General features: G+C 42.2%; 1 protein-coding gene across 1 annotated transcript; it reads left to right on the top strand.

Moving 5' to 3' along the window:
* The first annotated feature begins 277 nt into the window (after nucleotides 1-277).
* On the top strand, nucleotides 278-7,558 carry Cav2 (caveolin 2). The gene is made up of 3 exons (XM_021644095.2): nucleotides 278-584; nucleotides 918-1,105; nucleotides 5,419-7,558. The coding sequence occupies exons 1-3, from the start codon at nucleotides 435-437 to the stop codon at nucleotides 5,567-5,569; spliced, it is 489 nt and encodes a 162-aa protein (XP_021499770.1). The 5' UTR covers nucleotides 278-434; the 3' UTR covers nucleotides 5,570-7,558.
* Nucleotides 7,559-13,929: the final 6,371 nt, after the last annotated feature.

Genomic DNA, 13,929 nt, shown 5'->3' on the forward strand with positions numbered 1-13,929 from the left:
AGGGTTTGCATGAATTAACAGCGTCTTTTCTCAGGTAGCTCTCAAGTGCCACAGCTTTAAAAAGAACCAAGGGATGAATTTCCTATTGCTCACCCCCAAGCACCTCGGGACCTCCCTCTAGTAAGCGCCCCCAGTCTGAACTGCTAGCCAAGCGGCCAGTGAGGTCTGCCTGGCTCCACGGAGCCAGGAGGTGACTCATCCGGACGCCCGGTGCTCCTTCGGGCAAGCTACTGGAGAGGTGCCCTCCCAGCCCGCAGGCCCGGCGGGGCGGGGCGGGGCTCGACCAGCCAAAGACAGGGAGCGGAACCCGCCGCGGGAAGCCGCCGCCCGCCCGGGCCGCGGGAGGCCAGGGAAGCGGGGCGGGGCTGGGAGAAGGGTGGCCGCGCTGCCTCGGGACCGCACCGACCCGAGCCGCTCCTGCAGCGCCAGCCGCGATGGGGCTGGAGACCGAGAAGGCCGACGTGCAGCTCTTCATGGCCGACGACGCCTACAGCCACCGCAGCGGCGTCGACTACGCGGATCCCGAGAAGTACGTGGACTCGAGTCGCGACCGGGACCCTCACCAGCTCAACTCGCATCTCAAGGTGAGTTTCAGGCTGGGCTGTCACCTGGGCTGGAGGCTGCTGGGGGTCCCTGGCGTGCTGCAGGACGCCTCTTCAGCTTCTCCCCAACAGCGGTCAGTGGTCCCATTGGCACTCCAGCCCTGGTCCCACAGCCGTCAGACTCCCGGCAAGCCAGGGGTGTCCCAGGTCCCGTGTGCCCACTGTCGCTCCCAGAAAAGCTGGCGATACTCTAGCCGTGTCTTTCCTTCGACTTCCCTGCTTGAAGTGCCTTTGCTGCTCCCCTCCCACAGCCTCGCCCCACCTTCCCCGACAGATTGGGTGACAGCATGGGTCCCCCCCATCTTGTCTCTGCAGCTCGGCTTCGAGGATCTGATCGCAGAGCCCGAGACCACACATTCCTTTGACAAAGTGTGGATCTGCAGCCATGCCCTCTTTGAGATCAGCAAATACGTGATCTACAAGTTCCTGACGGTGTTTCTGGCCATCCCCTTGGCCTTCCTCGCCGGTATCCTTTTTGCTACCCTCAGCTGTCTGCACATCTGGTGAGAAGGGGCACACGGGGTGGCTCCGCCTTCCTAAGCACACAGATGTTTGTGTCACCTGCCCTCTGCTCTTCCTATTTCCCAGGCTGGTTTGCAGAGAAGGCTTACGTTAGTTTCCAAGGGTAGCATGACCTGAGAAACCACAGGGGCAATGTGCTTTCTTTAGAATAATAGTCCCCCCAGCTGAGAGTTTAAACAGAAGGAAGCCGGGCCTCTTTCCTGGGTGTGAGTTTTCCTTGCAGCCGAAGGCTGAGCTGGGTACGGAGGTGGGGCCTGGAAGGATGCTTCCTGCCACAAGCTGCTCTCCCAAGGCCCTGTTGTGACTTGTGCCTGTGGATCAGGGCAGGTCCTTTCCTCCTTTCATTGCCTTTTATTCAGTCACCATCTGTGCTTGGCTAAAACAAACGTGCGTTCAGAGCAGAACGCCCCTGACTGTTTGACTCAACAATGGCAGGCTTTAGTCAACAGTACCACTGCTGAAAGGCAGTAGTGGAACCAGGGGAGGCCGGAGGTGTCCACAATGATGGGTTTGCACACCACCCGCCATGGAGAAGCAAAAACTCAAGGTCTGAAACAATGGAAGAAGGCCATTACATTATCGTCTCACCTAGGAAGCACGAATGAAAATGGCATCTAGTTACGAGAAAAATAATTATGAAAACCTAACGAGCATTGATAGGATGTTTGTAAGTACTCCAACTGTTCTCGTGAGAAACAGCATATTCCTCCAAGAAATTCTTTCGTGTTAAAGGTTATTCACTTGTTTACTGTTAAGAGTTATCAAATAACTCTTTTCAGTCTCTACCTGAACTTCCTGTTAGCTAGCTAGTTCTCCACACTAAGTCTATCAGGTGCTCAGTTTTGACGGGCAAAGACACAAACCTTTCTTCAGCTTGCCCCTCTTCTGTGAGGGGGGATTTAGATACAGATGCGAATGGTGAGAAAATAGATGAACTGTAACAGAGAAGTTGGGAAACAAGGGTAACTTTATGAGGGAAAGAAATCTGAAAAAAAAAAAAGTCTTTTGGAAGATAAATATAAATTCAGATGATCAAAGGATAAAAAAAAAGAACAGCGATTTAATTGCTTGAGGTTGTAGGCAGCTACGTTGAAAGTGCCAGAAGATTGCCAGAGAAGAGAAGCCACACAAGCCATGTTCACGGTTACAATATCTGACATTCCCACACATATAGGTTTCTTACATGCCCAAATAAACACTTAAAATTAAGAATTCCTAGTTAATTAAAACTGCCAGTGGAACATCTAAATGTGTCTTTTTTCCACTTGCCAACATAGGAAAAGACAAAAGATCTACAACACTGTGACATGCTAGCTTTGATGCTCTCGGTAAACACAGATGGAGATTAATTGATAATTCTAGGCTGTCCCATAGCTTTCATGAAAGAATGGGGGGGGGGTTCTCATTTGCTAAATGCTGGGAAGATATTAAGGGTACTACAATGAGCCCAGTGATGCTTCTCTCCACCTGTCTTTTCTGAGAGTGGGAGAAGTTTTGTGTTCGGCCTCCACCGGTGAATCATCATCCCACTTCCCCTTTAGACACATAATATGTATTATTTAACTTCAGACTGTTCTTCAAATTGCATTCATCTGGGACATTAATATTTAATTGTCACAGAGTTGTCATCAGGTAGCCATGAATCTATGCTTCTACGTTACCTTGTGCCTTGATGCAGTGTATCAAGAAATAGAGTTATCATTACTAGATTACATCCCCTAACATAGAAGGCAGATTGATGGGAAACTTTATAGCTTATGAGCAAGCTTGGCTTTTGTTTTTTGTTTTTTTTTCTTTTAGTTTTTTATTTTATATTTATTAAACAAGGGATTGTTTATTGTTTAACCAAAGTTGAGAAAATATAAATAGATAGATAGATAGATAGATAGATAGATAGATAGATAGATAAAGGGGCTATAGATCAAGTCACCATGTCACCACACATTTGATTTTATATTTTTGCACTGGTTGTTATTATTGTTTGTGTGTGTGTGGAGGGTTATTCAGTTTATTCATGGTCTTGTCTATTTGTGAGCACAGAGCTTACTCTGTTGCCCATGGTCTTGTCTATTTGTGAGCACAGAGCTTACTCTGTTGCCCAAGTTGGCTTTGAACTACTGGGCTCAAGCAATCCTTGTGTCTCATCTTTAGTAACTAGATTTACAACTATACATCCTGACAGCTAGACTTTGGATTGTCCACCCAAATAAATAACAAATGCTAAAATACAGCTATCTGGTTATACTGGACCTTCACGCAAATGTTTGGGTCATTAGGATCGGTGATCTGATTTTATTTGATGACATTTTATTTGATGTCAGATCAAATAAATTGCCAAATTCATCATTTGGCAAATAAGTTTACTGTAAATAAATGCATCATAACTGAAGAAATGTGACTGGGACATCTATACTCTAATTTTTTCTGGAATTGATGCAAATAGATGTCCAGTTGCTGTAAATACAGTTCTCAGCTTCTCATTTTAGATGTTTTCAATACAGCACATTGCTGAGCCAAAACAGTCTTCAAGACACTGTAGTATAAAAACAAATAACAATCCCCAATCTTAGGCTAATTATCTAGTGTCAGCATATAGAATCTATAGGTTATGAAGTTTGCATAAGAAGTATTTGGTAGGTTACATTTATCATTACTCTAAACTGTGTGCAGTTTTAGAAGAGAATTAATCAACAATGGTGAGAACGTAACTCAGATCCTATATCCAAGGATTGTTGAGCTGGGACAAAGAGAGTGCAATTTGAAGGCAATAAAATGCGTTTATCACATCCAGTGAGCTGAAATCTTCAAACGTGGGCAACTACACTTTGCTGATCATGATCACAGCACAAGTCCCTTATAGATCCCGGAGATATAAGGGGTTATGAAGATAGAAAATAATTAGGCTGAGGAAGAGTGGACATCGAGGTAAAATGGATTTCATAAAGAAACTTTCAGACATAAACTTCAGACTTCTATTAATTTGAGGTTATTTTATATTCTGATTTCAAAATAAGACTATTGATTGTTATTTATTAAACGACACTGCCATGTGGACATCTCAAGCCAGGTAGTAAGGCTTAGCCCCAACAGCTGGTTTTGTAAGATTTCTGTTCTTTGTTTATTTGTGGCAATGTGTCAAAGTGGCATCAAGTGACATGTGGAATAAGCCATTAGAGGTTGACATCACTCAACCTTTAGTCAGCTGTTTAGTCCTAAAGCCCTTATAATTAATTATTTTTTACATTATTGCTTCAAATATTTATCAGTTGGAACATAAGGTAAATATAAGGTAACATAAGGTAAAACATAAGGTAAATATAGTCTGTGTAGATGGGCAGTATGAATAATTCAGCACCCTAAAAACAAATCATCAAACACACAGTTGCTGATCTCCTGGGACAAATGCAATGGGCCTTTAGTTAAGTCACATTTTAAGAGCAATCCAAGAAAATCAACCTTGCTCCCAACTCTTCACCCAAGTAATAATAAAAATTCCATCGAGACCTCTGGCAGTTCTCAAAATTCACACACACTTTTGCGCTCAAAGGGAACATTGTTCGAGGCGATTACACACAAAAATTCACCTGGGAAATATAAGAATATTAAGCTACTTCAGAAAAAGTATACAAACGTAGGAATAATATTTTCTCTTCTAGCTACACCACACAGCCCTTTTTGATGAGTGTAATTACTATGAAAAATCATAATGTGCAATAGTTAGTGATATAATAGATGAAAAATTATGACGCTGAACAATGCTAAATTCATTTTCACTTAAAGAGAAAGTTCAGCACATATTCTAGAAGGAAAGACAGAAATATAAGCACCATGCTTTTTGACAAATTTGGAAATTAAGAGGTTTGTTTCAGTACATTAGAAATGCAGTGAGGAGGCTCCCATCCAGGCTGACTAAGAGGGAAGGCAAGGAGAGAGGCCACAGGAAAGGCAGGCAGGAAGTAGAACCTCAGAGAAACAGGATGTGCTAGCCGGTTAAAGTTTAGGAGCAGGGATCTGGCAGAGAATGAACTGTTTTGTTTATTTTTGTTTTACCGTTTCCACTAGCATTCAGCCAGCAGAGAGAATATTAACATCTATCATCCATGTATCTGTTTATCTTTTAAGCAACGTACCTCTTGTATTTCTTATCACTCTGGCCATTGTCCCTTTATTTATTTTGAACTGTTAAGCCATTATTATATTTGTTCACACATGTGGGTCAGGCCCCTTACCTGATAACACCAACTGTTAGTAGTCACATTAACGATGCTTGTATTTTCCCTCTTGCCCGTTCAAGGATCCTAATGCCTTTTGTGAAGACCTGTCTAATGGTCCTGCCTTCCGTGCAGACGATATGGAAGGGCGTGACGGATGTTGTCATTGGCCCTTTGTGCGCAAGCGTAGGACGCACCTTCTCGTCTGTCAGCATGCAGCTGAGCCACGACTGACCACTTAGACCCCAGGTCCACATATTTGGATACTGCACAATTTTGTTGTTGTAACACAAAGCACTACTGTTCTGTTCGCTTCCCAGCTTTTATAATGAAGAACACTTTTAAGATGTGACCAAGGTTCGTAAATGTTTACTGACAGATCGTTACAAATAATGACTGCCCCCTACTAAGAGCCAAAGATCTCGTAGCTAATTGTGTAACAAGTATTGGCAACACTCAGTGTAACAACAGTTTTTCTTTATAGTAGAGAGCATGTATTTGTAGTGATGACTTGATAAGGGTCAAGGGGCAATTTCCTCAAATGATACAGTAATTTTGTGCATGACTGATGATAAAAGTATGGGAGTTCTTATTTTCTTTTACTCTAGGAGTAATGTTTTAAAATTGCTTTTACTGATATGGTCATAAGGTAGCTAGAGGTAATATATGCGAACATTCTAAAAACCGTGCAGTAACAAAAGCATATGCTTATAATAACTATCAAATACAATAAGACAAATAAATGTGAAAATGTATTCCTCTGTGATATTATTAGCCTGCAAGCCTGTTTAATAAGATGTTTCATTTGGATGTATATTTTAAAGCTAATGCAAACGTTAACCGTAATGCAATTCTTTTAGAGTGTTTTTTCTTGCATTTGCCGTCTTATTGATCTCATAAATAAAGTAAGTATACCTACCACAGGGTAATTTTCTTTGTAAGACTGTGATGTCACACGTGAGAATTTTTGTAGCTTCTTTGGAATCCAATGTAAAATGTGCTGTCAAGGCCTCCTCTCTAGGAACTTTCGCAGCAAATGTTTGATGGCTGGGGTTCATCCGGCTGTGACTGCAAGGCCTGTACTTGGCTCTTTAGAAGTTCTCTCCCACGTAGTTAGAAACTTCATTCGTGCTCTACATTCCTGTGACTGCTTCACTTGCTTGCAAGTAATTCTGGTGCTAGTTCAGAATGTTTCCTATGAAGTCTGTGTCCAGCATCTAAGCACAATTTTTACTACAGCGGCTTATGTAGAGAAACTTACAGGAGAACTAACAATTGTGGGGGTTTGTAAAACTGAAGTACTTGTGTAAATTAAAAAGTAACAGTTGCAAATCTTCAAGATGTCCTCTGCAATAAATTTTATAACCCGTAAAACATGAATTCCCTTTTCAACTGTAGTTCTATTTTAGCATTTAGCTCTATTTTAGCCTTTAAAGAATTGGCATACAAAAACTTTCTATATTATACTTACTATAATTTATCAAGTTCCATAATTGTTTTCAGTACCTGAATTAGCATTTGCCTGAATATGCTCATGGATGTCAAATCTTCATTCACTGAAGATTAATAATTTTTTTTTCAGATTTCCAATTCTTGTCAGATTTATGGGTGATCAAACTGGAATTCTATTGTAAACCAGATCAAAAGACCATGTCAAAAAACTAAATGATAAAACTCATATTTCTTGAAGGCAATCATAAAAGAAGCATTTCAGATGTCCTTAGAGTATTGTACCATCCTCAGAAAAGAGGTCATAGCTTGATAATCGTCACCAAGCATTGCTACTAACATGACTATAGAGATTGTATTATGCTAGTTTCTAAGGTCAGTCTCATGGCTTTATATTACTTTTTGTAATTTAAGTTTTAAACTCTTGGATATATTGATTAGTCAAAAAATATAGTAATAAAATATCAATTTAATAAATTATAAGCTTTGATATTTTAAAATAGTTTTGATAGACTTTAAAGACAAATATGTAATAATTATATATCAAAACCTTTAACTTCTAATATATGATTCTCTTTTTCTGAATTATATTGATTACTTTCAAGTGAACTTTTATTAAAACTTTTAATGAATTGTTGTGTGTCAAAAACTCAAATTATGAATAAAGTGAATGAAAGTTAAATATGCAAATATCATGGTTCTTTAACCTGGGACAGTTGGAAGTCAGAGGCAAAGAGACTCCCTCATTATCTATAATAAACATCTTTAAAAACAGTAATGAGTTTAATGATTTTATTATATTCTCTTTCTGCTGCTTATTTCATACATTTGGAACTGAAGAGCAAGAACCTTTTCAAATGAAGTTTAACTTATGAATCCTCAAATGACAAGTACATGAGTTATTGTTCCAAGATGTATCTATCAGGATAAGGACATGGGTACCCACATAGAAGCCAGGTGAATTTGGCAACTCATCTTTAGCTCCCATCACTACAAAGGCAGAGATGGGATCCCAAGAGCCAGCTGGTAGACTAGTAATGCCCACAAGCTCTGAGTTCTACTGAGAACCCTGCTTCAGCTGAAAAATGATAGAAGACTTCCAACATCACACCTCAGGCCTCTGCATGCATATATTTGCATGCACAGCCACGCACACAAATGTGTGCACACATGAGAAAATGTGGACACACACACACACACACACACACACACTACAAATACACATAAGGACAAAGCATTTTTCTTAAAAAAAAAAAGACTTTTTAACTTCTTGAGTTCTTTTTATATTCTGATATTAGCCCTCTGTCAGGTATAGGGCTAGTGAAGATCCTTTCCCAGTCTGTAGGCTGGCATTTTGTTCTGATGACAGTGTTCTTTGCTGTACAGAAGCTTTTCAGTTTCATGAGGTCCTATTTATTGATTGTTGATCTTAGACCCTGTACTGTAGGTGTTCTGTTCAGGAAATTGTCTCCTGCAACAAATCAAGTAATCCAATTTAAAAATGGGGTACAGAGCTAAACAGAGAATTCTCTGTAGAGGAATATAGAATGGCAGAGAAACACTTAGCGAAATGCTCAGTGTCCTTAGTCAATAGGGAAATGGAAATCAAAACGACCCTGAGATTTCACCTTACACCCACCAAAATAGCTAAGATCAAAAACTCAAGTGAAAACACATGCTGGAGAGGATGTGAAGAAAGGGGAACCCTCCTCCACTGCTGGTGGGAATGTAAACTTGTACAACCACTTTGGAAATCAGCCTGGTACTTTCTCAGTTGGGAATAGTGCTTCCTCAAGATCCAGCTATACCACTCCTAGGCATATACCAAAAGAGGCTCAAGTATACAACAAGGACATTTGCTCAACCATGTTTGTAGCAGCTTTATTTGTAATAGCCAGAAGCTGGAAACAACCCAGATGTTCCTCTACTGAGGAATAGATACAGAAATTGTGGTACATCTACACAATGGAATATTACTCAGGAATAAAAAAAAAAAAAAAAAAAAAAACAAGGAAATCATGAAATTTGCAGGTAAATGGTGGGAACTGGAAACGATCATCCTGAGTGAAGTATCCCAAAAGCAGAAAGACACACAATATATACTCACTTATAAGTGGATATTAGACATATAATATAGGATAAACATACTAAAATCTGTACACTTAAAGAAGCTAAGCAAGAAGGAGGACCCTGGATAAGATGATCCATCCTCACTCTGAAAGGCAGATGGAACAGACATTAGAAGAGGGAGAAAACAGGGTACAGGACAGGAGCCTATCACAGAGGGCCTCTGAAAGACTCTACCCAGCGGTGTATCAAAGCAGATGCTGAGGCTCATAGCCAAACTTTGTGCAGAGTGCAGGGAATCTTATGAAAGAAGGGGCGATAGAAAGACGTGGAGGGGACAGGAGCTCCACAAGGAGAGCAACAGAACAAAAAAATCTGGATGCAGGGGTCTTTTCTGAGACTGATTTTCCAACCAAGGATCATGCATGGAGATAACCTAGAACCCCTGCTCAGATGTAGCCCATGGCAGCTCAGTATCCAAGTGGGTACCCTAGCAAGGGGAACAGGGACTGTCTCTGACATGAACTCAGTGGCTGGCTCTTTGATCACCTCCCCTTGAGGGGGGAACAGCCTTACCAGACCACAGAGGAAGACAATGCAGCCAGCCTTATGAGACCTGATAGGCTAGGATCAGATGGAATGTGATGAGGACCTCTCCTATCAGTGGACTTAAAGTAGGGCATGGGAGTAGATGAGGGAGAGAGGGTAGGATTCAGAGGGATGGAGGGAGGGGCCTACAGCTGGGATACAAAGTGAATAAACTGTAATTAATATAAAAAATTATAAAATTAAAAGAATTATGAGACTGATCTTTTAGGTCTCTGTTTTTCTAACACTTAAAGAGATTCCATGTAAACATTTCTGTCACTTGGTGAGTACTATGCAGTGGCTTGATCACAAACCTACTGCCCCCAATCTTTGTAACATCTCCTTTTGCTAATTCTAAATAAACTCACGTCCCTAGCTCTCAAATACAGAAGCAATAACAATATAAATCACATACTAAAATACCTTGTATCCCAAAGCCAGATTTATCCAAAATTATTTTTGGAAAGTAAGTATGTGAAGACCAACTGCTGATATTGGCACAGACTTTCTTGTGGTCAATTAATCTGATAATAAATCAGACATTTGGCTTTTTAAACCTGTTCTTTATAGATTGAAAGAACTTTAAAAGTCCCTCTTTTTTATTAGTAGTCTAAATCCCATTAACTTATTTCCAAGTCTTTCCTGAGAAGCTGTTGCCTGTAGGAAACAGACCCCTGTCCTGGAAGTCAGCCATCTCCCTCGGCACTGCCAGGACTCCTTTTGTGCACCTCACTCAAAGGGCTCAGCCTCAGATTCTTGGATTTCTTCTCTGTATGGAGAAGAGAGAATCAAATGTTCTACCAGGAGCTCCACATGCCACTGTTTTCTTTTTCTAGTCTTTGCTTGTTTGTTTGTTTTCGAGACAAGGTTTCTCTGCTTTAGCCTTGGCAGGCTTGGGACTCACTCTGCAGACATGGCTGGCCTCAAACTCACAGAGATTTGACTGCCTCTGGCTCCCAAGTGCTGATATTAAAGGTGTGCACAAACACTGCCCAGCTGTCCCTGTCTTCTACACCAGCAAGATTTGGGTATGTCTCCTTTTAAAATCTAGCTATTTAGTCCAAGACTTTTAATAAAATAATTTAAAAAGCAGCATAGTTGCTGTATAATCAGTTGAGAGACTGAATACTCATTCACACATCTACTCTTCACTCTTCCATCGATTATAGGACTTTTTTTTTGTAACTTTGATTCTTTATTTAATAAATTCCTAGATTTTTATGGACTTTAATATTATTATTCTATTCCCTAAAGTAACATGTTATGGTACATTTTCATTTGGATTAAGTTTGAAAATTGACTAACAAAATCAATGCTTTATCAGTGTTATGGTTTGGATTTTAAATGGTCCCCAAAAGGCTCACATTCTAAGGGATTGGTCACCTGTCTGTGGTGACACTGGGAGCTCACAGAACCTTAAGGAGTCAGGATCCAGACGTATCAAACCATGTCTTTAGAGGTGTAGTATGGAAGAAGATAGTGGGATCTCAGCCCCTTCCTGCCTTTCCCCTCTCAGTTCTCGGTTACCATGAAGTAAGCAGTTTACTCTACCACACGTATTTTCCCTCAGTATATACAGCCCAAAGGCAACATGGCCAAGAAATTGAAACATTTAAAAGAAAAGATGAACCCCAAATAACCCTAAGTTCTCTCAGGTGTTTATGCTAGCAATGAGAAGCAGATTGAGAACCATTACTGCCATTGTCTTCCTCACCTTCAGCCTGGTTGTCAGCCAGAGCTTCCCAGCTGCCCTCTTCCTCAGCCTTCACAGTTCTCCAGACTGTCTTTCTCTTTAAAATGTTGCCCTATCAAGGCTACGTCATGTCGTTGATGTAGAGCATTGGCTCTAAGTGATCACTCTTACAATGATCATTCCAAGTCTTGAGCGACTCTCACAAGGCTCATCATGCTGTCACCTTCAAAGAGTCTCTGTGGGCCTCTTGCTAACACTTACAATGTTAACTAACCTCATTATACAGCTGCTTAAGTCTCCGAAACATGACTGGACACTTGGCTCCTAGAATCCTGGAATGGTGGCAGCCAAATGAACTGAGGAAATGTTTTCTGACTGAATAACGACATGAGCAAATAACTAAGGAAAATCTGGGGTAACATTTCACCCTCGTATTTTATTTACAAAGGGAGAGTGAAACAGACTGGTTTTGGTAAAAGTTTCCTGTTTGTGATTTTTCACACTCATAAATCACTAATGGGAAAACTAAACCTTACGTAAGGCATAGGAGGTGCATTCCGTTCTTTGGGGCCATGACAGCTGCACCGGTCACACGCATCATCGTTGTGACAGAAAGAAAAACTAAAAATAAAAAAAAAGCTGACATATGCAACTTCAAACATTTGTTTTGACTTGTGCTTTAGCAAGAGAAATACTTGGTCATGGTGGGAAAGGTGTGGGACAGGAGTGGGAAGTACGTGAACTTACTGCAGCCAGGAAGCAGAGAGCAACCAGAAAGGCTCAGCTAGAACTCTCAGAGCAGCAGCATACACCAGCCAGGCCCCACCCACCTCCTAAAGGACTGTAGCTACTGGCAGCTCCGGCAGCTGAGGACCAAACGCTCAAACACATGGCATTTCTCACTCACGCCAGGCCTGTCTTAGTCTGCATGGCCTTGCTTGAAACCCACCTTCAAATCTTCAAGAGCAGGAATCTCTGCAACTTGGAAACTTGCTTGAGGACGTGCTCACGTGGTTCTCAGGATGGTAGTTTCCTTTGCGAGCCCACTGCCCACTGAAGTAAACTGAAGCGCGGCGTCTGTAGAATTTTGCAAGTAAGGAAACTCACCTTATACATGGTTTCGTTTGAATGGTAAATTAAAAGGCTCCGTTGCTGTGGCTGCAGCTTTATCACTGTGGAGTGTTTGCATGCGATAACAAGAATTTACAGAAGTTTTGTGGGGTTACACGAAACAGCCAAGGGAAGAAGCTAGGTAGAGCATGTACCACAGCCGATGCGGCTCATCACAAGTCAGGACATAGGCTATTTCCTCTGGAAAGCAGGCCGAGGAGGAGGCAAAGGATGTCAGTGGAAGAGATATGCAGGCTACAGGCTCAAGGAATAAGAATAATTTGGGGTCGACTCACTCAGCCTCTTCTCTCTTCACTTCTAAGAAGGAAAATGAGCAAAAGAAGGCTCCCCTCGCCATAGTTTCACATCATTTCCGTACCCTCTAGCCTTTCTCTGGGTAACAACTGCATGTTACCACGGTGATCTTACACCTCTGATGCTTTTCAAGTGGAAAAATAGCCTTGAGTGGGGTCACATTTCAATTGATTAGTTTAAACTTCAGCATGAATGGGTGGTCGAAAGGGGCTACTGAACACTGCAGAAGGCGTCTGCCCAGGAAGAGCCCCGAGGACCATATGGAGCACATACACAGACCAAGAAGAAAGCCAGGTCAGAGACGCAAAGAGAGGCGGATGCAACGGCCCTGACCTTAACCCTTCCCAGCTCTGTTTTGGAGAACTCTGCTTCATATTCCTGAGCAGGGCTCAGTGGAAACTGAATAGGAGTGGAGAGAGCCCAGTCCACAAAAAAGACTCCTTTTTCTCCACAAAGAAGAATTGCTTTTGTCTTATTGAATGAAAAGAGGCCTGGGAGGGAGCCCGGGGGCTCCGCAGGAACCACGTACCCTAAAGACCGTCCAGTGAGCAAAACTGAAGATGAAAATCGAAGTGTAGCTGTGACCACTTGTGTCTCTTTCACCTCGCCCTGCTCCGCTGCTGACCCCAGCGACGGTGTCTGTGACAGAGAAAGGACACCACAGAGCAGTCAGAGAAATCAGAGGACACCACTGCAACAATTACCCCGAAATAGGACAGGGACACCTATCTGCCTGCACTCGCACGCGTTATGTCACTCTGCGTGGCCGCACGGCTGGAGAAGTCATTTTGCCATTATGGGAAAAGGTAGAGGTGGGGAAGGATGAGAGAAAGGAAGAGATAGGAGTCAGTGGGAAACAGCACGTCGCCAAGGGCAAATATTTCCCTCCGATATAAATGGGTCAGGAAGAGATGAGAGCAACAGGTCATCTCTGGAGCATTCTTTTCTTTCCCGCCGCCCCAACCACCTGTCACTGAGCACCACCCAGTCACAAAAGGGAGAGAAGGGCAGTAATCAGGCCCCGCTACAGCTGAATGGTAGATCAGTTCTCGGCAACTGCTGTCTCGGCTAACTGGGGCAGTGAAACAAGGAGGTGTTTGGGAAATTGCAGGGCAGAACCAGGTTATTTTTCAGGGAGGCAAGTGGCAAAGGCTAGCATGCTTATTGTAATCCTTCGCGCTTACATAGCTGAGAGTTGTCCTCCAGGTACAATCAGCGCGTGCACACTGTTTAAGCCCTTAGGAGCTGGGAACTTCATCTGCACCTCAGGACATGGATTCTATTATTCCCGTTTTTTTTAGATGATGAAAATGATGCCCTCAGGTTGAAGAATTTGCTCAAGACCACACGTGAAATTATTACTTGAAGCCCA

Source organism: Meriones unguiculatus, chromosome 21 (genome assembly GCF_030254825.1).
Source record: "Meriones unguiculatus strain TT.TT164.6M chromosome 21, Bangor_MerUng_6.1, whole genome shotgun sequence".
In the NCBI taxonomy this organism is placed as follows: Eukaryota; Metazoa; Chordata; class Mammalia; order Rodentia; family Muridae; genus Meriones; species Meriones unguiculatus.

Bases quoted from the DNA above. Each gene is read 5' to 3' on its own strand.
- Cav2 (XM_021644095.2), top strand. From the start codon at position 435: ATGGGGCTGGAGACCGAGAAGGCCGACGTGCAGCTCTTCATGGCCGAC. The intron at 585-917 runs GTGAGTTTCAGG...TTGTCTCTGCAG, and splicing joins AGCTCAACTCGCATCTCAAG to CTCGGCTTCGAGGATCTGAT. The intron at 1,106-5,418 runs GTGAGAAGGGGC...TGCCCGTTCAAG, and splicing joins CTCAGCTGTCTGCACATCTG to GATCCTAATGCCTTTTGTGA.